The sequence below is a fragment of the Biomphalaria glabrata genome, chromosome 7, assembly GCF_947242115.1.
Source record: "Biomphalaria glabrata chromosome 7, xgBioGlab47.1, whole genome shotgun sequence".
Lineage (NCBI taxonomy): Eukaryota > Metazoa > Mollusca > Gastropoda > Planorbidae > Biomphalaria > Biomphalaria glabrata.
Window position 1 is genome coordinate 45,534,812 of NC_074717.1, and position 21,304 is coordinate 45,556,115.

Genomic DNA, 21,304 nt, shown 5'->3' on the forward strand with positions numbered 1-21,304 from the left:
TCCTCTTACTGCTCGGTATAGAAGCTTATAGAGTCTTGGTTCCTCACCTGCCCCCTTCGCCCAGCCACACAGTAAACTTCCCTGCCTCCCTCCCACACTCCCCTTTTCATAATTTTCTTCTTGTTTAGCCCCCCCCCCCTCGCCTTTAATTTACCATTCAAGCAGGCTGCCTTAGCTGCCGCCCGAGGCGAAAGCCGTTAGAATAAATTGGACCTTCATTTGCCCCGGGCTAGATCCGTTCACTTTATAAACCCCAACTCAGAAAACACAGGGTTGTCTTTTCATCAATCTCTACTGTAGAAGTTACATTAGTGAATGCTGTTAACCTCTCGTACTTGGGGAGATTCTGTTTTCAGTTAACCTACGAACTATGGGAATAGTGCAAATTATTTAAAGCCCCAAAAAAACACATCAACCTCAAAGTTAGTCAACACTTTAGAATCTACACACGGGCGTTGTTTTGTAGTGAAACTGTTTATTCGATGTGGTTTAATATGGTCTCGTCAAGATGTGTTCTGTGTGCAGTGGATTGATTCAATAGGATGTTTGCAAATACAAATTGGTAAGATATTAGTAAACTTTAAAACAAAAAAACAACTTTGCTCCTTAACCACTTCATTATGCTCTTGTCAAAACTTACAGCACCAGAATTGTTACACATTTGGATTAGTTAACATGAAACTCGTGTGCGTGCTGGGAAGGTCCATTATAACATGGGGCCGTATTAGTCTAGTCTTAGAAAGAGAAATTATAGTTAACGGTTAGCATTGGCCTTATCTTACCCTTTCGATTTGCGCTATTCAATTTTGGCTTTATCTTCATAGGAATCCTTGGGCCTTAGGCCTCTTTTCTTTGCCTCTTTTTGGGCTTTATGTGGCTCTTTTATGGGCCATCTTGCCTCTTTTGTGGGCTTTCTTCTTTTTTTTTTTTTATACATAGTTTTTTATTTGTAATTTCTAATAATTCACAAGTATTAAATCATAAACAATTGAAAAGTGATTAACCTAAAAATATAATAATGGTAATAGAAATATTATTTAATATCAAAGACACACTACCTAACCATTGAAACCACTAGAGACAGAAAAATGATACAAGTATCCTCTACCCCAGATCAACACAATATCAAATATCCCTGACCCCCAACACCCCATTTCTGAAATACTACCTGAGTATTGTAAAAGAATATGAAAATCAAACTAGATAATTCTCTACCTTTTTTTTTTTTTTACACTTTACCAAAAATGTGCTATTTTAACATGCATATAAATTTCGCGTTACGATTATATAAGAGGTTTCTGTCTCTGAACTGTTTATCGTATAATTTATGACATCAGCTACACCGCTACATGTGTAGACAAAGACTTAAAAGAATATCATTATTTCTAGATATATTTCGATGTTTTTACAATTACATCTATATACAAATCATTCTATTTAGCGTGTGTTTACTAATGTGTGTGTGTGTGAAGACTAATTCTTAATGCTTATTTCCCTTTAATTCCCTTTAATTCCACCCATGGAATTTGACTAAAATTAGATACTTCACACTAGTGAATAGACCCATCAACTGAGCCTACTGAAGAGTCTCTTATTGATTAAAAAATGTGAATTTAGTCTTAGTGCTACTTGTTCAGTCTAGTTATTACACACTGACACATGTAAGCTATATAATAGTATACATTTAATTAAACCAGTTGTCCACATTGAATAATTATAATAATAAAAAAACAGCTAGCATCCGTCTTTGCAGGGTCTAGTTTTGAATTATACTGGATAACCTATTGAAAATCTTTGTGATCCAGAGTCAAATATTCAATAATATTCTTCTGTCCTGTGTTGCAATGGATATTTTCTTTATTAAATGTAGGCCTACGTATTTATCTAATGCTCTTTTGAAGTATCATATAAGATGAAGTGATTTATAAGATATAAAATGAAGTGATTTATAAGATATAAAATGAAGTGATTTATAAGATATAAAATGAAGTGATTTATAAGATATAAAATGAAGTGATTTATAAGATATAAAATGAAGTGATTTATAAGATATAAGATGAAGCTATTTATAAGATTATCAATAAGATATAAGATAAGTGACAACTTTGAATAGTCATTGCCCTTAACAGCCTATGTAGGCACTGTTGTACATCTATAGGGTTCTCAGCCTATGTAGGCACTGTTGTACATCTATAGGGTTCTCAGCCTGTGTAGGCACTCTTGTACATCTATAGGGTTCTCAGCCTGTGTAGGCACTGTTGTACATCTATAGGGTTCTCAGCCTGTGTAGGCACTGTTGTACATCTATACGGTTCTCAGCCTGTGTAGGCACTGTTGTACATCTATACGGTTCTCAGCCTGTGTAGGTACTCTTGTACATCTATAGGGTTCTCAGCCTATGTAGGCACTCTTGTACATCTATAGGGTTCTCAGCCTATGTAGGCACTGTTGTACATCTATAGAGTTCTCAGCCTATGTAGGCACTCTTGTACATCTATAGGGTTCTCAGCCTATGTAGGCACTCTTGTACATCTATAGGGTTCTCAGCCTATGTAGGCACTCTTGTACATCTATAGGGTTCTCAGCATATATAGGCACTGTTGACGACTGTTGTACATCTATAGAGTTCTCAGCCTATGTAGGCACTGTTGTACATCTATAGAGTTCTCAGCCTATGTAGGCACTGTTGTACATCTATAGGTTTCTCAGCATATATAGGCACTGTTGTACATCTATAGGGTTCTCAGCCTGTGTAGGCACTCTTGTACATCTATAGGGTTCTCGGCCTGTGGTGACCCAATGACCAACCGCTTGTAATTACTTCATGTTCCTTTCACTGAGTATCAAAGTGAATGGATTTACAAAGTCACGTGATATTGAAATGTGAACAAATTAACGCGTGGAACACGTCGAAAAAAAATGAGGAGGGGGGAGGGTCTAGGCGTCCCCCCCCCCCCCCGGTTGATGATCGTTGCTTTAAGTTTAGCTATCTTGTTTTAGGCGTTGCTACAGTTTGTGTTCATGGGTCTTCTGGTGAAAGAGATGGTCTTATTTTAGAGTGGTATTGTGTGTGTGTGTGTGTGTGTGTGGTGTACTTTGAAAATGATGTAAAAAAATAATACTTTCCGATCACGATAGCAGCTTTTACAAATGTTTTTTTAAGTAATGTATTACCCCCCCCCCTTTTTTTTTTTTTTTTTGACTCTAAATCAGGGGTTCTCAACCTGTGGGTCGCGACCCCCTTGAGTGTCGATTAACGATTTGCTAGTGGTCGCCTAAGACGATCTAAAATATGGATTGTTTTTGTCTATTCTTCTATTGCTGTATGTGTGTGTGCGGGGAGGAGGGTCGCGGCAGAATGGGGGAGTTGTGAAAAGGGGTCGCCGAGCATAAAAGGTTGAGAACAGCTACATTGTATGTGTCTATAACAATTTTTTTTTTTTGCTTAGTAAGACCTAATACTGTAACCATGCTATGGTCAGTTCGCTCCTAGTCCAGACTCATTTGTGAACATGTAAGGGGGGGGGGGTAGAAGATTTCCGTGCTGCCTTTAGACGCTAGTGTCTCATCACAGTCTTCCTCGGATTCTGGGATTCTGATATTGCCATCGGAAATCGGAAAAAAAAAACAACAACCCTAGCACATTAATGCACTCAGACTTTATTCGCTAAGCACACCACACACTGTTCATGCCAGCACCAAGTTGGAGACCAAGTCTTACACACTTTCAGTCGTTGTCGCAGTCATTACAACTGACCTATACAAGTAAAAATAGATTCTAGACACACTCACACACATTCAGTAGTGACACTTTGACTTAAGTTGTAAGGGAGAAATAATATTGATTCCAACGTTGAACTCTCTTGCTGACACACCGCAGAGCTAACAACGTGACCAGCCAGTCGTTTTATTTCCTAAATATGTGCACTCCTAACAGATGCTTTCTCTTGCTTCTTCTTAATAAAATATCAACTCATTCTGTCTGTCTGCTTGTCTGTCTGTGCTTGTCTGGTACAAATTGCGTCACACGTTATTTCTCCCACTTCCCATCCCAGGATCAACTTGAATAACAAAACATGAATCAATATAAGAAAAAATTAATGAGTGGTAATTAAGGGAAATAAATCTTACAGTATTAAAAAAAAATAAAAGTTCCACTTTCAGACCATGAGGTCTTTAGGGCAGATGTAACGAGGGTGGCATGTGGCCCATCTAATGTCAGGCACCCATTAGAGATGGGTGGACTCAGAGGCGCCCGATTCGATTCACCAGGATTCGAACACGGGACCATCTGGTTCGGAAGCCAAGCGCTTTACGACTCAGCCACCGCGCCTCTCATAGAAAAATATGGCTGTAAATAAAATTATTTCCCTTGTTTTTTAAACTCCTAACTGCCGATACCAGCGTTGATTTCACCAGAATGTGGCAAATAATTACGGAGAGAAAGAGTTAAAGAATTTTTTATTTTTTTCATTTACTTGTTAAGTATTACGATCAAGTCCTGGTGGAGGCACAGTCTAAGTTAGGTGAAGTAGGTTTAAATGTTGTTTTATAGGCACTACATTCTAGTAAGCCTACGATCAAGGAAATCCATTTAGCTCTCCTCATATGCCCTTTAATCCAATAGATCTGAATTTCTTTAATGTGTGTTTTTGCATTCCGTAACATATTTTAGACCATATTCGTTTTTGTTCAATTTGACAGTTACATTGAATGTGCATTTACACTAAATAAGTTATTATTTTATTGTGTTCTATTAAGCGGTAAAAATAATAATTTCTTTTCTTTCAACAGAATGAAAACTTGGAATTGTGTTTCACAAGTAAGAATCGTCTATTGTCTACGCTCAATAGCTCAAATTGAAAGTTCCTGTATTATTCATCTCTTGCCATCACAGAACTGAAATAGCCCTATCCTGCAGAAACGTTTGTCCAATACCATTTTACGAAAACTCAGGCACAGACAACTCTGTACAATTATGTGAAGGAAATTGTGACATAAGCATAATCTCCCTTGAGGGGGTAAACTATCAGAGCTTTGAAGAGGCGGAAAAAAAAAATCAAAACATCGTATTATTAAATCTATATTTAATTAGTCCTAAGGACTCAAACAAACTTTTGTATATTTTATTTATGAGTAACCTCTTGCCAAAAGCAACCATTCTACCCAAGGAAATTGAAGTGTTCGGTGTTGGACGCATGTCCCAGTCTCCGGTCAGCAGGCCAAGCTCGGCCACGCCGAACGGCCATTTACCCATGACGAAGATCGCGGGGGTGCCTTGCCCGGCGACGCCCACCCGCTACACGGCGCCCGTGCACATCGACGTGGGGGGCAGCATCTACACTTCGTCGCTGGAGACCCTGACCAGGTGAGTTCAAATGAGCTGTATCTTATATTATCTTATCTTACACAGACGTTACTTCAAAAAAAGAAGAAGATTATGTCCTACGCGTCATGCATTCAGTCATGCATGTTAACCAATGACTTAAATTCTGCCAAGTCACTGGTTTTCCTGGTTAGCTCAGACAACCCATTCCATGCTCTAATAGCACTAGGGAAGAAGGAGCATTTGTACAACTTGTCTTAGCATATGGAACGAGGAATGTGTACGTAACGCTGTGCTTATGTTGTGTTTCAATATCACTGCCTGGTATGGCAAGCTGAGCATTAAAAATAAAAATAAACTTTATAGAATCCTAAATGCTGCTGGTAAAATCATTGGCAAATAACAAACCCCATTTGGGCAGTTGTTTGAGACAAACATCTATAAAAAAAAGCTAACAAGATCCTCGAAATAAAGAATCACCCTTTGTGTCAGGATTTTGTGATTTTACCATCACAAAAGAGATACAAGACACCGATAGCAAAGACAAACAGACACAAACACTCTTTTGTTCCCCTGGCAATCCAATCATTAACTAGGAACAATCTGGTATAAACTTTGTCACATGTAAATTATGAGTGAGTCTGGTGTGAATGTACACTTTGGTTTCTTATAGTTATAATGTTTTTTGTTTGGTGTAATGCACAAATTGTAAGACAAATTTCCATACGGATAATAAAGATTATTATTATTATTATTATTATTATATGTTTCTTTACACTTGTGTACTTTATTTTGAAATAGCGCACCCCCCCCTCCGGTTACCTTTTCCAGCACCGAATATCTGATTAGGTTCTTTTTTTAAAAAATACTTCTATATAGCGCATCTTTCATGTTTATAGCATGCTCAGTGTGTTATGGTTCAATCTCTTTTGTGGATCAATGTGGGAGGGGGAGTATCTGGGAGAAGGTTTACATACTGTCTTTAGGCGCTCCGCAAACACAGCTTTGCTCGAGTCGGGATTTGAACTCAAGCCCTCCTTGTTAGGAGGCCTACCGGTTTTGACCCCTCTACCCTGTGGCAATGACTGGTTAAACTCGCAGTCAGTTGTTGTTAATTCCTGCTATTTATATATTTTTTGTTATTATAGAGGGGTCTCGGGTTTCAATCTGGGATTTTGAATTTCGGGACATTTTGGACGCCCCTGAGCTCATTCAACTCTGATGGTGACCTGACGTTTGTTGTGGAAAAAGTAAAGGCGCTTGGTCGTTGTGCTGGCCACATGCCATTTTCGCTAGCCATGGGCCATAGAAGCTTATGGCTTTATCATAATCTGCTCTATAGATGGCAAGGCCTGAAAGGGGAGCCATTTTGGAATAATCATTTGCGCATATATATATATCCTCAACTATTAAATTATTCAATATTCTAAGTTTGATTTATCTTCTATGAATTGTATTCAACGGATCTCCAGCGATACCGTAGAAGTCACTAGATCAAAAACTAGAACTATTTCTTCTGTACATTGTAACAACCACAGAGCGCTAGCGACATACATTTTGGGCCTAATTGCTATTAATATTTTTACTGATACGAACATTCGGGAAAATAGGCATCGCATTGCCTTAAACTTTAAAAACAATAATTTGTATTTTATTTTACTGCGACTGTAGTATTAGCTACTGCGACGTCGCAGTATCTGTCCATTTTGCTTTTAATGCACTATCATCATTAACAAAGTAAAAAGTTCCCATTTCAGACCTTGTGGTCTATAGGGCAAATGATGTTAAGGTAATCTGTTTCTGTGGCCTACGGTTAACGAGGGTGTCATGTGGTCAGCACAACGACGAACCACCTTTACTTTTCCCCAACTGTCAGGTACCCATTAGAGCTGGGCGGACTCAGAGGCGCCCAAAGATCCCGAAATTAAAATCTCCCAGTCTTTACCATGATTCGAACCCGGACCCCGGTTCAGATGCCAAGCGCTTTACCACTCAGCCACCGCGCCTCCAATCATAACAAAAAATGGCCAGCCTCTTTCTCTTAATTAATGCTGATACTGTTTCAGTTTGCACAGTAGTTTGTTAAATGTAATTCTGACTAATTCTGTCTATATATAGGCATAGGTATATATATATATATATATCCATCTCTTAATAATTCCTCTTTCTCTTTGTATTGTAGCTATAGATATTTTATGTTTAAATAATTTATAGATCGGCAAGTTTCCACTACTTCTGCGCATGTCTGTTTCCCCTCGTGCAATACCCCTCTCCTCCTCCCAAACTGACCCTCTCCTTGGCTTAACGGTCACAACACCTGGGGCTCAGATCGTCTGTTCCTGGCAATCAAAGACTTTCTGAAACTTCTTGTTGTCTGATTCTTGTTTGTGAAGACAGCGCGCGAAATTTTTTTAGCTTCCTCGGGCGTTTCTGGGAAAGAGGAGGCGGGGTCCAGAGAGACAGAGAGAGAGAGACAGAGAGAGAGAGAGAGAGAGAGGTGAAAACTGCTATACCTTACTTCATGAGCATAATCAAGGGGAGAGAAGACATTGTCGTCTGCTTGTCTTTTTGTTTTAAAAATGTTGAAACTGTGGAACAAAAAAAAAATATATTTATAAAAAAAAAAATGATTGAGAGGAAGAGGAAATCTAAGACGCTTTGAGTTCAGACCTTGAGGCAGTAAGCCGAGCCCTAACGAGGGACATTAACAATGTGGTTCATTTAGCTTTAATTTCGTCACTAGCCTCGGGGCAGAGACCCAATAATATATAACTTGTCTTCGTTTAGTTCTAGGTTTTTGTTTTATTAGAAATTTTCTTTTCTTTATCTTCTATAAAAAAAAAAACAACCTAAACATTGACTTTAAAAACAAAATCTGGGTATTTGATAGTCTGAAAGCAATACATGTATCAATACATATATATATATTGGGGGGGGGGGGTAAGCATTTAGCACTGAAAATTAATACATACAATAACAAAGTGTCAAACATATTTTAATGTAGACATACGTGTGTACATAATAAATGATTTTATGTAATGAGACCTACAAATGTAAAAGTCAACAGCCGCTTTCAGACCTTGCGATCTATAGGGCAGATGATGTAAAGGTCATCTGTCTCTGTAGCCCACAGTTAACGAGGGTGTCATTTGGCTAGCACAAAGATCCCGAAATTAAAATCCAGTCTTCATCAAGATTCGAGCCGGGAACCTGTTCAGAAGCCAAGAGCTTTACCACTCAGCCATCTCGCCTCCCCCTACCTGTGTAGCCTACTTAGCAATATTTGTACATGTGTAGCCTACTGAGCAATATTTGTACTTGTGTAGCCTACTGAGCAATATTTGTACTTGTGTAGCCTACTTAGCAATATTTGTACTTGTGTACTTAGCAATATTTGTACCTGTGTAGCCTACTTAGCAATATTTGTACTTGTGTAGCCTACTAAGCAATATTTGTACTTGTGTATCCTACTTAGCAATATTTGTACTTGTGTACTTAGCAATATTTGTACTTGTGTACTTAGCTATATTTGTACTTGTGTACTTAGCAATATTTGTACTTGTGTACTTAGCTATATTTGTACTTGTGTACTTAGCTATATTTGTACTTGTGTACTTAGCAATATTTGTACTTGTGTACTTAGCTATATTTGTACTTGTGTACTTAGCAATATTTGTACTTGTGTACTTAGCTATATTTGTACTTGTGTACTTAGCAATATTTGTACTTGTGTACTTAGCAATATTTGTACTTGTGTACTTAGCTATATTTGTACTTGTGTACTTAGCAATATTTGTACTAGTGTACTTAGCAATATTTGTACTTGTGTACTTAGCTATATTTGTACTTGTGTACTTAGCTATATTTGTACTTGTGTACTTAGCTATATTTGTACTTGTGTACTTAGCAATATTTGTACTTGTGTACTTAGCTATATTTGTTTTTGTTTTCTTGTATGATAGATGTTCTTTCGGAAATGCACATGATTCCGCCTCTGTTCAAGCCTCCTTCTGGACGGCAGAAGTGGAGCGGGCAAGGTTCGAACTCGGAACCATTGCGACTATAGTCCAAGGTGCATGCCCCACGACCTGGCAGCCAACTTGTAGACCTAGCCTGCATGTGCACTAAACAGTATTGAAATGTAGATATTGAAATGTAGATATTGAAATGTAGATATTGAAATGTAGATATTGAAATGACTCACACGTTCCTTCATACTAACAAGTTTCTACATACTAAAAATAAAATAAAAAAACAACAACAAAACTTTCATTTCATATCATTAAAAAAAAAAAACCCAGACTTTCCGATGTTCTCTAGTCAAAGTTATTTTTTGCCCCCCCCCTCCCCCGATATCCAAACTTTTAAAGGTTCCTTAAATCTATCGCTATGTCAAGCCAAATTAAGAGATGAGCGCATTCTACAATACTGTGAGCAACGGCTGTATCGCTAGAACGTGAAAGAGGGAAGGCACATTTTACAAGCACCGCAGTGAGGCTACTTTTCTTTTTGCGCCAAATTAAAAAAAAATGAACATTCCCTGCGTATTATGCTATTAAATTTGATCTTTGCTTGCTTGATCTCGTCTGCTGCCAGTACCTGGCAAGTTGAGACGAGGTAAACAAAATATCCGCGGGTGGAAAGGGACAGTGACAACAGTTCCACGTCATTCCCGCGCGAACTCGTATGAAATTTTATATCGACATGTCCTCAGGCGTTACACCGCTTCTCTCTCTCTCTCTCTCTCTCTCTCTCCCTCTCTCACACACACACACACACACGCTATAGTCTACCCCCTTCCTATCTCCGCCCTCCCAAGCTTCGTTTCTATTATATATGTATTGTATACGCGCTGTAAACAAGTATTCTCTTTAATTTAAACCCTATGCCCCCCCCCAACCCTTCCCCGCCCGGAGCTTGCTTCATAAGTTTGTACCTTTGGAATGAAAGAACACTGTATTGATTTTGTCGTTTCGCCCCCTGGTAGCCTGAGGGTGTCCGATCCTGTACAGCAGAACCCTAAATAATCAGAACCTAAGCTATTTAATAATTATATTGTTCGTCATGTTTCAAGTACCCCCACCCCTCGCCTCTCCCTTTCTCTTGAGCAGACGAAGTTTAGCAGACGGCTGTTCAGCACATTGCCAAGTAAAAAGCAACGTCGATGACTCTTTAAATGTCTGCTTGGCATGGAAGTCTTGGCGCCTGAATCACGCGTGCAGCATACGTATCGCGTATAAAATACATAGATCTAAAACGTTTATTACATATCAAATACGTGCATATTAAAAATAAGGTGGAAGGGGAGTCCCTAAATGTTTGAAGTTTGTTTGGACCTCAGGCCGTCATTGAAGGTAATCTATTTCCAGAGGTGCTTTTTGGTACCGAAGAGCTGGAACATATTTAAACCGTGAAGATGTGGCAGAAATGTATTAGGTGTCAGAAAAAGGAAAAACATTTCCAGTGATAGAAAATTGAAACAAACTTCGATTCCAAGTCAGGTGTCGCTAAAACAAGTTACAGTTGAAGAAGAAAACTTCTATGCCGTTGACGCAGCAGACGACGCCAGGTGTCGCTAGAACAAGTTACAGTTGAAGAAGAAAACGTCTATGCCGTTGACGCAGCAGACGACGCCAGGTGTCGCTAGAACAAGTCACAGTTGAAGGAAAAAGGAAGAGAAATTTTAAAAAAAAAGTTGATTCACATTTTGTGTGTCAAAGTTGCTTTCAACTTGAGACCTCCAAAAATCCAGTTACCAGGGGAAAAATATGGGGCTGGACTTGAAACGATAAGCGTCAAACATGAGAACATGAGAAAAGACTGGCTGCTCAGTACGACGTGAGGTCTAAACACAACGCGAAAGCTGGATCGCAGAGAAGGTACTGGAATAAATTGTGAAATGTATGGCTGAGAGGTTTAAAACCGCTAAGGTACGTCTTGGCAAACTTAGCAAGGGGGGCTTGAGTTCGAATCCCGACTCGAGCAGTGTTGTTTCCTGAGCGCCTAAATACAGCACGGAAGCCTTCTCCCAGATACCCCCTCCCCCCCCCCATTGAACCATAGCGCACTAAGCATGCTATAGGGGGGCTAAGCAGGAAAGATGCGCTATATTAAAGCAATAAAAAAAAAACTGATCAATGATCGAGTTAGTTTTTTTTGAATAATTATGCAATTTAAGTATCAAAATAAATTCCATGTTTGCAAAGACGTCGGAAATTGACAGGTGCTGAACGAATAAAACAAAAACAACGCCGCTATTGACTTTGGGTTTTCTGTCTGTCGGTCTGCCGACACTTTCATTACTCCAATAAGTACACTAGAAATTCCTATTCTATACTACTAGATTTATATTTCATCTCTCAAGCTGAATCTGTGTAGACCTATATTGTTAATAAAAGTTGTACACAGTTTTATTGTTATAAAGAAGTTTGTTCAAGTTTTATACTAAGAACTTAAGACGCCTATATGGGTTTAGTTGTACTAGCTGTTTGGAGCTACAAACCAACGACCGACCATCAACAACATTTCGTGGGTTCGGTTGGATACTTTGGTTGTTGAATTTCGGAATAATGGAATTATAATTTCCTGGAGTCTTCAATGCCCCACACTAAGGTCCAGTTGGTTAACAAACAACATTTCGTGGGTTCGGTTGGATACTTTGGTTGTTGAATTTGGGAATAATGGAATTATAATTTCCTGGAGTCTTCAATGCCCCACAGTAAGGTTCCAGTTGGTTAACAAACGCAGAAGTGAATTCAATCACGGAAAATACATTTGGGGCTGCGTGAATTATAAACTAATTGTGACTCTAGTGTGACGTATACAAAAAACAGAAATGGAAAGGTGATTTGAGTGCTGGGACAAGTCCCAAAAAGCCCGTGGAGTCTGGGAGCGCATGAGGCGCCCTGACCGCACTTCCCCGTGGTGGAGGCTGTCCAGGCCTGATCAAGCTATTGTAGCACAGTGCAGGACAGGCCACTGTCCTGTTGGCTCATATTTCTCGCGGCTATGGCCAAATTTTGATTCACGGTGCCCCCGCTGCGGGGAAGAAGAGGAAACCGTGCCTCATATTCTGTTTGACTGCCCCAGACTTGCTGATCTCCGTCTCAACAGGTCTGGGAAACCCAAAATTCTCGACCTGTATGGCGACATTTATGCACTACGCAAGACAGCAGGGTTTCTGTCCAGGGCTTTTGCAAGTGAGGATTTGAGCCTCTCAAGCCCTCACTCTAATGGAGTTTGATGATGGTGATGATGAATGGGACGTATATGGTCCATACATGCAGCCTCTTGGATAAGGCTTTCAATGAGGCCTTCCGAAGTAAGGTGTTCCCACTCCTAGCGTGTTGTGTATTTATGTTCTTGATGTGTTTTGTGAACTGATCTGTTCTTACGTGTCAAAATGTCTTGGTGTCCAGGTCAGCTTGTGTGTGTACTGTGTTATCGTGAACTGTTTGGTCATTCTTGTTCAATAAACCCTAGGATCAAGACATGTCTTCCTGTAGTGTTTCATTAGACTAGACCAAAATATATAGTAGTAAGGGAAACAACTCGGGTATCCTGTTAATGAACTCTCGTGTTTTCCCTCCCTTGTTTATACAAACTCTCTAATCGGCAGTGTTAAAGTTTATAAATCATCGAAGATTTCAGATGACTGAAATTGAGCATATCATTAAATGAAGCATCGATGTTCGCCAATGTACAGCGATACCATGAAAAATCATTCAGTATCGACCAAGGAAGACAGAAATAACAGCGGGTAGTATCGAACGCGTCTTATTCCCCCCCAATCTGCGCCCCGGGCTCAGCTTCTCCCGGCCTCAAATTACTGCGTTTTTTTTTTCTTCTATCGCTGCACTAACCCCATTTCTAACTTGGCATCACGCATGAGGGAAGCCAGTGTTGAATCCGGCTTAAAAAAAAAAAAAAGAAAAAAACTTACCGGAGGCGATTATCAAAAACCTGGCCGATACATTTTCTTATCTTTTCAAACAGAAGATTATAACGTCTGCATTTCATGTCTATGAACGTCAAACTTCTATGGATGCGTTTAGCAAGTAGATCTAGATCCAGTTCTAGTTAATTAGAGAGTTAAAACTGTAATTGATACTTCTGATTCAGGCAACCCGTTTCATGCTAAAATGGCACAACGAATGAAAGAGTTCTTGTATGAGTTTGTCCTGGCGCATGGAAAAAGAAATGCATTCTTAGTTCTTATTTCTTTTTTTTTCCCTAGGCATTTTATAAGGTTACGGCAGATAGTATGAGGCTTAGCCATAAATGTTTTAGCGGCTCAAAAGGAAAAAAAAGCCGCATTTAGTTTGTGCAGGCTATTTGTTAGTTTTATCTTATCTTATCTTATCTTATATAATACAGACGTTACTTCAAAAAAAGAAGATGATTACGTCCTACGCGTCATGCATTTAGTCATGCCTATTAACCAATGACTTAAATTCTGCCAAGTCACTGGTATTCCTGGCTAGCTCAGGCAACCCATTCCATGCTCTAATAGCACTAGGGAAGAAGGAGTATTTGTACAAATTTGTCCTAGCATATGGGACGAGGAATGTGCCTTTATCTTTGTGTCTTTCAGAGTATTTTATTAAATTTTGTTTTTGTATTTGAAGATTATGGTTCAGTGTTTAATGTATAATTGCTACTGTACTTTTGAGTCTTCTGTCCTGAAGGCTTTCTAAATTTAGTGATTTTACTACAGGTGTTACTCTAGTCAAATGTGAATATTCGTTTGTTATGAATCTCAATGCTCTATTTTGTGTCTGTTCCAGTTTCTTAACGTTTTCTTGAGTTGAGGGGTCCCAAACGGAGAATGCATACTCTATTATTGGCCTAAATAAGGTTAATTAAGGTTTTAATTTCAGAATCTAGGAAAACTTTTTGAATATCCAATTTCCCCGTATAATATTCTGTAGCTTGGCTTAACTCTTGTCCAGCGGCTACTTTGATCTACTGAAAAGGAATACTTTTTTAAAATTAAATATGCAAACCTTTTTTTTTTTTGGGACACACTTTTGTATTGCGCACCTCTCATGCTACTCAGTGCGCTAGGGTTCAATCTCTTTTGTGAGCGCGTGAGGGACTAGGGTGTCCTCCCCTTCTTTCTTGTAACCTAATTGTTTTGAAAGACTATTGAAACTCTAGACTTATGGAAACTTGCCTCCGCCTGTCTGAACAAAGTTCTGTCTGGGAAAGATCCAAGCAGATGTAAATCAAATTATTACATCCCTTTTACCGATGGTTCATATCCCAACACGCTCGTATTAGAAGCGAGGCCAAAGGGTGAGCACACCGGGGAAACTCCCCTTTTATCGATGGTTTATATCCCAACACGCTCGTATTAGAAGCGATGCCAAAGGGTGAGCACACCGGGGAAACTCCCCTTTCATTCTCTGTACCACATCAACCGTGAAGGTGTCCGCCAAAAAAAAACACCGTCCCCTTGAGGATAGTGACATTATTGTTGGGGCTTTCTTCCATCCCCGCCAGTGAAAATGGACTCGGTCCTCAGATTCCCCAACTGACTCATGGTTTCATAATTCTCCACCGCCCAAAACTAACACCCCATTTTCTCTTCGTAACCCTGGAAACACACACATACAGTCCATAACAAATGTTCAGCCATTTTACTAGAATAATTTCCGGTTATAACGGAGAGAGAAGCAGAAGTCTGTAGCCAAAACGTAGTGAAAACTTAAGAACTGGATGAGCGAAGAACAGCGGTTCTCAACCTTTTAAGCTCGGCGACCCCTTTTTTACACCCCCCCCCCACTCTTCCGCGACCCCCCCCCCACACACACATACAGCAATAGAAGAATAGACAAAAACAATCCATATTTTCGATGGTCTTAGGAGACCCCTGGCAAATCGTCAATCGACCCCCAAGGGGGTTGCGACCCACAGGTTGAGAACCCCTGGTGTAGAACAAGAGCAGCAGAACAACGTGGAACAACTGAATCTGAATTATGTTAATTTCGAAGAACAACATTCTTGTAACGTTTATATGTGTTGATGCCCTGATAATGTAACGTTTATATGTGTTGATGCCCTGATAATGTAACGTTTATATGTGTTGATGCCCTGATAATGTAACGTTTATATGTGTTGATACCCTGATAATGCAACCATTAATATGTGTTGATACCCTGATAATGCAACCATTAATATGTGTTGATACCCTGATAATGCAACCATTAATATGTGTTGATACCCTGATAATGCAACCATTAATATGTGTTGATACCCTGATAATGCAACCATTAATATGTGTTGATACCCTGATAATGCAACCGTTAATATGTGTTGATACCCTGATAATGCAACCGTTAATATGTGTTGATACCCTGATAATGCAACCATTAATATGTGTTGATACCCTGATAATGCAACCAGTAATATGTGTTGATACCCTGATAATGCAACCATTAATATGTGTTGATACCCTGATAATGCAACGTTTATATGTGTTGATACTCTGATAATGTAACGTTTATATGTGTTGATGCCCTGATAATGCAACCATTAATATGTGTTGATACCCTGATAATGCAACCATTAATATGTGTTGATACCCTGATAATGCTACGTTTATATGTGTTGATACTTTGATAATGCAACGTTTATATATGTTGATACCCTGATAATACAACATTTATATGTGTTGATACCCTGATAATACAACGTTTATATGTGTTGATACCCTGATAATACAACGTTTATATGTGTTGATACCCTGATAATACAACGTTTATATGTGTTGATACCCTGATAATACAACGTTTATATGTGTTGATACCCTGATAATGTAACGTTTATATGTGTTGATACCCTGATAATGTAACGTTTATATGTGTTGATACCCTGATAATACAACGTTTATATGTGTTGATACCCTGATATTGCAACGTTTATATATGTTGATGCCCTGATAATACAACGTTTATATGTGTTGATACCCTGATATTGCAACGTTTATATATGTTGATGCCCTGATAATACAACGTTTATATGTGTTGATACCCTGATATTGCAACGTTTATATATGTTGATGCCCTGATAATACAACGTTTATATGTGTTGATACCCTGATATTGCAACGTTTATATATGTTGATGCCCTGATAATACAACGTTTATATGTGTTGATACCCTGATATTGCAACGTTTATATATGTTGATGCCCTGATAATGCAAGGTTTATATGTGTTGATGCCCTGATAATGCAAGGTTTATATGTTAATATTTAGATTCTCTCTCTCTTGGTATTACATTACTTTTTGCTAACGCGAATGTCGTGTAGAGCATGTTGCTTAACTGTTACAACACATTAAAATACACCGAGTTACATACACTTGTCAGCAGACGATAAGTTTATTGAATGAAAATAATAGTTTGACAAGAAATCCAGCCGTATAGCCGTAATACACGATTGAATAATAGCTTAAGTCCAACTTCTGAATACATTTTACAATGATACTTAATATTAATTTTCGCCTAACAACCAAAAAAACTATAGGCTACTATATCATAAGTCCTTCCTCTCTGATGACCAAGTAACAACTCTCGTTCTATCTCGTGGTTACAGCTCAGAACGAGGCTTTGTCCCCGCGAGAAGAATACGAAACATTATAAGTGACTACAAGTCACAATGATTCTGAAACGAGGCTGTGACAATTCTGACCAAACAAATTAACTTCCTGCTCGTTCATTTGGAACAACTGCATCAACTTGCAGAAGTTTTAAACATGTTACTGACCTAGTCTGACTGTTCAAAGCGAAACGAGTTTTCGCTGTTTATATAGAATGGGCAATGCTTATATGTTATCCTTCGCCAATTTTCTTCCCTTAGGAATTGTCCTATTTTTTAATAACGCTTATATCAACTCACTCTGTCTGTCTGGTAAAAAGTTTGTACACGTTATTTCTCCCCCACCCAATCTCGAATTAAGCTGAAATTTCGCATAATTATTATTTTTTACCTGACAACACAAAATCAATTTAAAAAAAAATTAGTTAATTAACTATTGGTAATTAATTATTTTGTTTCGTATCTTGAACAAGGGAAAGAAATCGTACTTGACAGATGTGGCGGTATAAGTTGAATTAGTTCCCTTAAAGCCTTTTATCTACACCGATGATAAGAAAAGTTACCTAACAATGAAACCTGAAGTTTTACTTCACATTAAACGTAATTAATATTTCTCTAATCTACCTTTTTGTAGTCTGCTGAATGTCTTCCAAAAAAACTTAAAAACCTATGTAAATTTTAAGTGCTCCATTTTTGTCTATGAATTATCACTGGAAAGAACATGTTTAGTTTGAATTAGGTCAACCGTTTTCGTTTTCCTACCAGATCTAGATTAGGCCCATCTAGTTTTAATGATTTGAGGATTGTGCTAATTTTATCATAATAATTGTATCTGAAGCTGGCGTTATGGCTGAGTTGCAAAATTCATGTATTTCGAGGGGGTCTCGGGTTCGAATCTCATTGAAGACTATCATTTGTTAGACGCCCCTGAGTCCAACCAACTTTAACGAGCACCTAACAGTAGTTGGGGAAATTAATGGCGGTTGGTTGTTGTGTACCGGGAGCTAAAAGTCGGGTCTAGCGAAACTTGCCCTTGTGAATCATCGCCAGAGAATGCTGACCATGTCCCTCAAAAGCCCGAACAAGATTCTGGCCCCGAAACTCTCCTATAGAAGAAAAACTTAATAAAGAACTGTCTGATTTTGAAACCACTGCGCGATTCATCTCAGATCTGAACCTTCATAAAAAAAAATGAGAGCGAAGAAAAAGAAGATTGCTGTGTTGGCCACATGGCACCCTCGTTAACCGTCGTCCGTAGAAACAGATGACCTTTACATCATCTGCACCAGCGGTTCTCAACCTTTTAAGCTCGGCGACCCCCTTTTTACAATATACCACTCTGCCGCGACCCCCTCCCCCAATAGACACACACAGCAATTGAGGAATAGACAATAACAATTCTTATTTTTGATGGTCTTAGGCGACCCCTGGCAAATCGTCAATCGACCCCCAAGAGGGTCGCGACCCACAGGTTGAGAACCGCTGATCTACACCATAGATTGAAAGGGGTATCTTTATCCTTTTTAGTTATAACGTGAACGAAGTGTAGTTATTTATTTCACTTCCATTTGTTTCCTCCCTCAGATTTCCAGAGTCCAAACTTGCCCGGATGTTCAACGGAAGTATTCCTATAGTTCTGGATGCTCTGAAGCAGCACTACTTTATCGACAGGGATGGGAAACTCTTCCGCTACATTCTCAACTACCTCAGGACACAGAGGCTGGTGGTGCCCACAGAGTTTGATGAGTTTGAGCAGCTTTATGAAGAGGCCAGGTAATTATCTCCCATGATATGCTGCTCTCCAGTTAATAAAATCTTGTGCTACACTCCAAATATTTCTTGTTCAAAAAATATTATTATTATTTGTCCCATAGACTTGTATATTATACCATGGAATGATTATACTATACTGGAAACCGGAAATAAATTTTTATCCGCGATTGATCGATTCACAGACCTATATATATATATATATATATATATATATATTTATGTACGTAACTCTTTTTCAAGCTCTATGGGGAGTCGCCCCAATTAATTTTTTTCTGTCTTAGAAAAGTTTAGAAATAATGCAAAATCATTTCTCGGATATTCACGCAAATATATGAAACAAAGCCATTTCCTGTTTGTTTCCATTGAAATGTTTCGAAAATCCTAGATCGAAATAATTCATGTTGATTTAAATAGATTGATTACCTAGATCTTTCTAGATTATGTATCTAAAAATAGCAAAATAATTATTATGAGACGAGAGTACTCTTATTATATGTTACATAGGTTAGGGTTGAAAAAAACAACAACTTTACTTCTACTTTACAAAACAACGCATTGATCCAACTTTCTAAACATTTTTCACATTTTTGTAGTGTTAAAAAATCTCCATGTACAGTCAGAGTAGTATATAGCCTACAAGTCTATGATTTGTCCCTATAAATATTAAATTACAGATCTAACCCTTTTGAAGAATTATGTCATAACTATTATAATTATCAGAACTTATAGAATTATTGCTATCAAAAACTTAATTCAATAATTGTTGGAGTCTGATTCAAACAACTCATCCCCAGGGTCTATAAAAATTGCACACAGATATCAAATTCAGCAAAATATCGATTAAAAAAAACCCAACTTGCTCTATATGTATAACAAAAACATATTTAAAGATATAGCACTTAAATATTATAGTAGACAACTCCTTGAAAAAATACTTTTAGACCAAGTTACTTCCCTTTCTTTTAAATTTAACTGTATCTTTTTTTTCTAATATCTTTTCCACAGTACTTCCACTGCCATGTTATTTCATCAAAACCAGGATTGTTATTAAAAAAACAACAAACTTTATTAATATATTAATATACCATAGAAATTATTGTAATATTCAATTTTCTTTGTTGAGATAAAATATATTATATTATCTAGTTTCTTATTTAAAACGTTATTTTTTGTCAATAGTGTATTACAGCCAATGTTTATGCGTTTCTCTGCAACTTTCAGATATTACGAACTAGCTGGCATGTTGAAAGACCTGGAAAACATCAAGAAGGCTAAAGACATCAGCAAGGTCGTCAAGGAGATAAAGACAGAGCGGGGTGCCCCGACACAGGAGTTCATTGACTGCATAGCTGTCAGCATCAGTCCAGACTTGGGGGAGCGGATATGTCTGAGCGCAGAAAGACCTCTGATCGAGGAGATTTTTCCTGAATTGACGACAGCCCTGATGGACACGCGCAACTCTGGCTGGCATATGGACAACTTGTATGTCATCCGATTTCCCCTGAATGGCTTCTGTAAGCTCAACTCCATTCAGGTAGTCCAGAGACTGTTAAATCACTCTTTTGTTATTGCTGCTTCTTCTGGCGGGGGAGTGGAAGGCCAACAATTCAGTGAATACCTTTTTACCAGAAGCTGTAAGGCAGTACACTAGTTATTGTGATAATATGACATTAAAATATGTGCCAGCAGAACTGATCAGCATACGTATGGACCCAAATGGATTGTCAAAGTTATAGCTTTGCTTACACGTTGAACTGGGTTAATATTCATAAATTGGAAAAAAAATAAGTGAGCTGTCAATTTCTAAAGACTACTTCAGTTTAGTACATTTGTTGTCAATTATTTCAATGTATTATTTAAATGCAGATCATGCGCCAATTTGTATTCAATTGCTAAACTCAGTTTAGTTTAGTTTTTTTGGCACATCAGTACAATTCAGGCCATGTCATGCCCTGCTAACCTCAGATTTCAAGTTTTTGTTTATGAATTGGCTTTAACAAATAAAGGTTAGACTACTCTGCAACTTGTTTAGAGCAGATGATCTGTGACCCAACTAGTTTAAATCCCAGTTCAGTCTTATGAACAGTGATACTTGTGAGCTGAAGAAGGCACTCCTAAGTTATTTTAGGGTCCTTCTAAGCTATCAGATTGTAGTTACTTACTATGAGCTTTAAGACTTGAAGAGTTATTCCCTTAAATGAACCCAAAAGCTATCAAATTGTTGGCTACTGCCACAAACCAGCTATTTTTATGATTTTTTAAATTTAATAGGCCTCCGTATACTAATATCATGGGTCATTACGTCATTTAAATTACCTACATTGTAAAATTCAAACTCAAAACGTCCTCCCTTTTTTTAAAACTCATTTTAAAAATATCTCACGGTCATAAAATCATGCTGAATGATAATCATAGATCAACCAAGCTGTGTTCAATTTAATGTAAATAGTTATTTGTATGTATACAAAATAAAATATCTGTTCACTTATGTCAGTTTTGTGTTTCTATCTGCCTAGTTATGGTTGAAATGAATTACTATCTAGCATCTGTAAAAAGTAATGCAGTAAATACTGCACCCTGACTAGTACTACAGTACTCTAACCC

At 38.2% G+C, this 21,304-nt stretch overlaps 1 protein-coding gene across 1 annotated transcript; it reads left to right on the forward strand.

Annotated features, from left to right (window-relative positions):
* The first annotated feature begins 230 nt into the window (after positions 1-230).
* Positions 231-21,202, forward strand: LOC106079254 (BTB/POZ domain-containing protein kctd15-like). The gene is made up of 4 exons (XM_056036570.1): positions 231-562; positions 4,795-5,368; positions 18,512-18,700; positions 19,922-21,202. The coding sequence occupies exons 2-4, from the start codon at positions 5,133-5,135 to the stop codon at positions 20,349-20,351; spliced, it is 855 nt and encodes a 284-aa protein (XP_055892545.1). The 5' UTR covers positions 231-562; positions 4,795-5,132; the 3' UTR covers positions 20,352-21,202.
* The last annotated feature ends 102 nt before the right edge of the window (positions 21,203-21,304 follow it).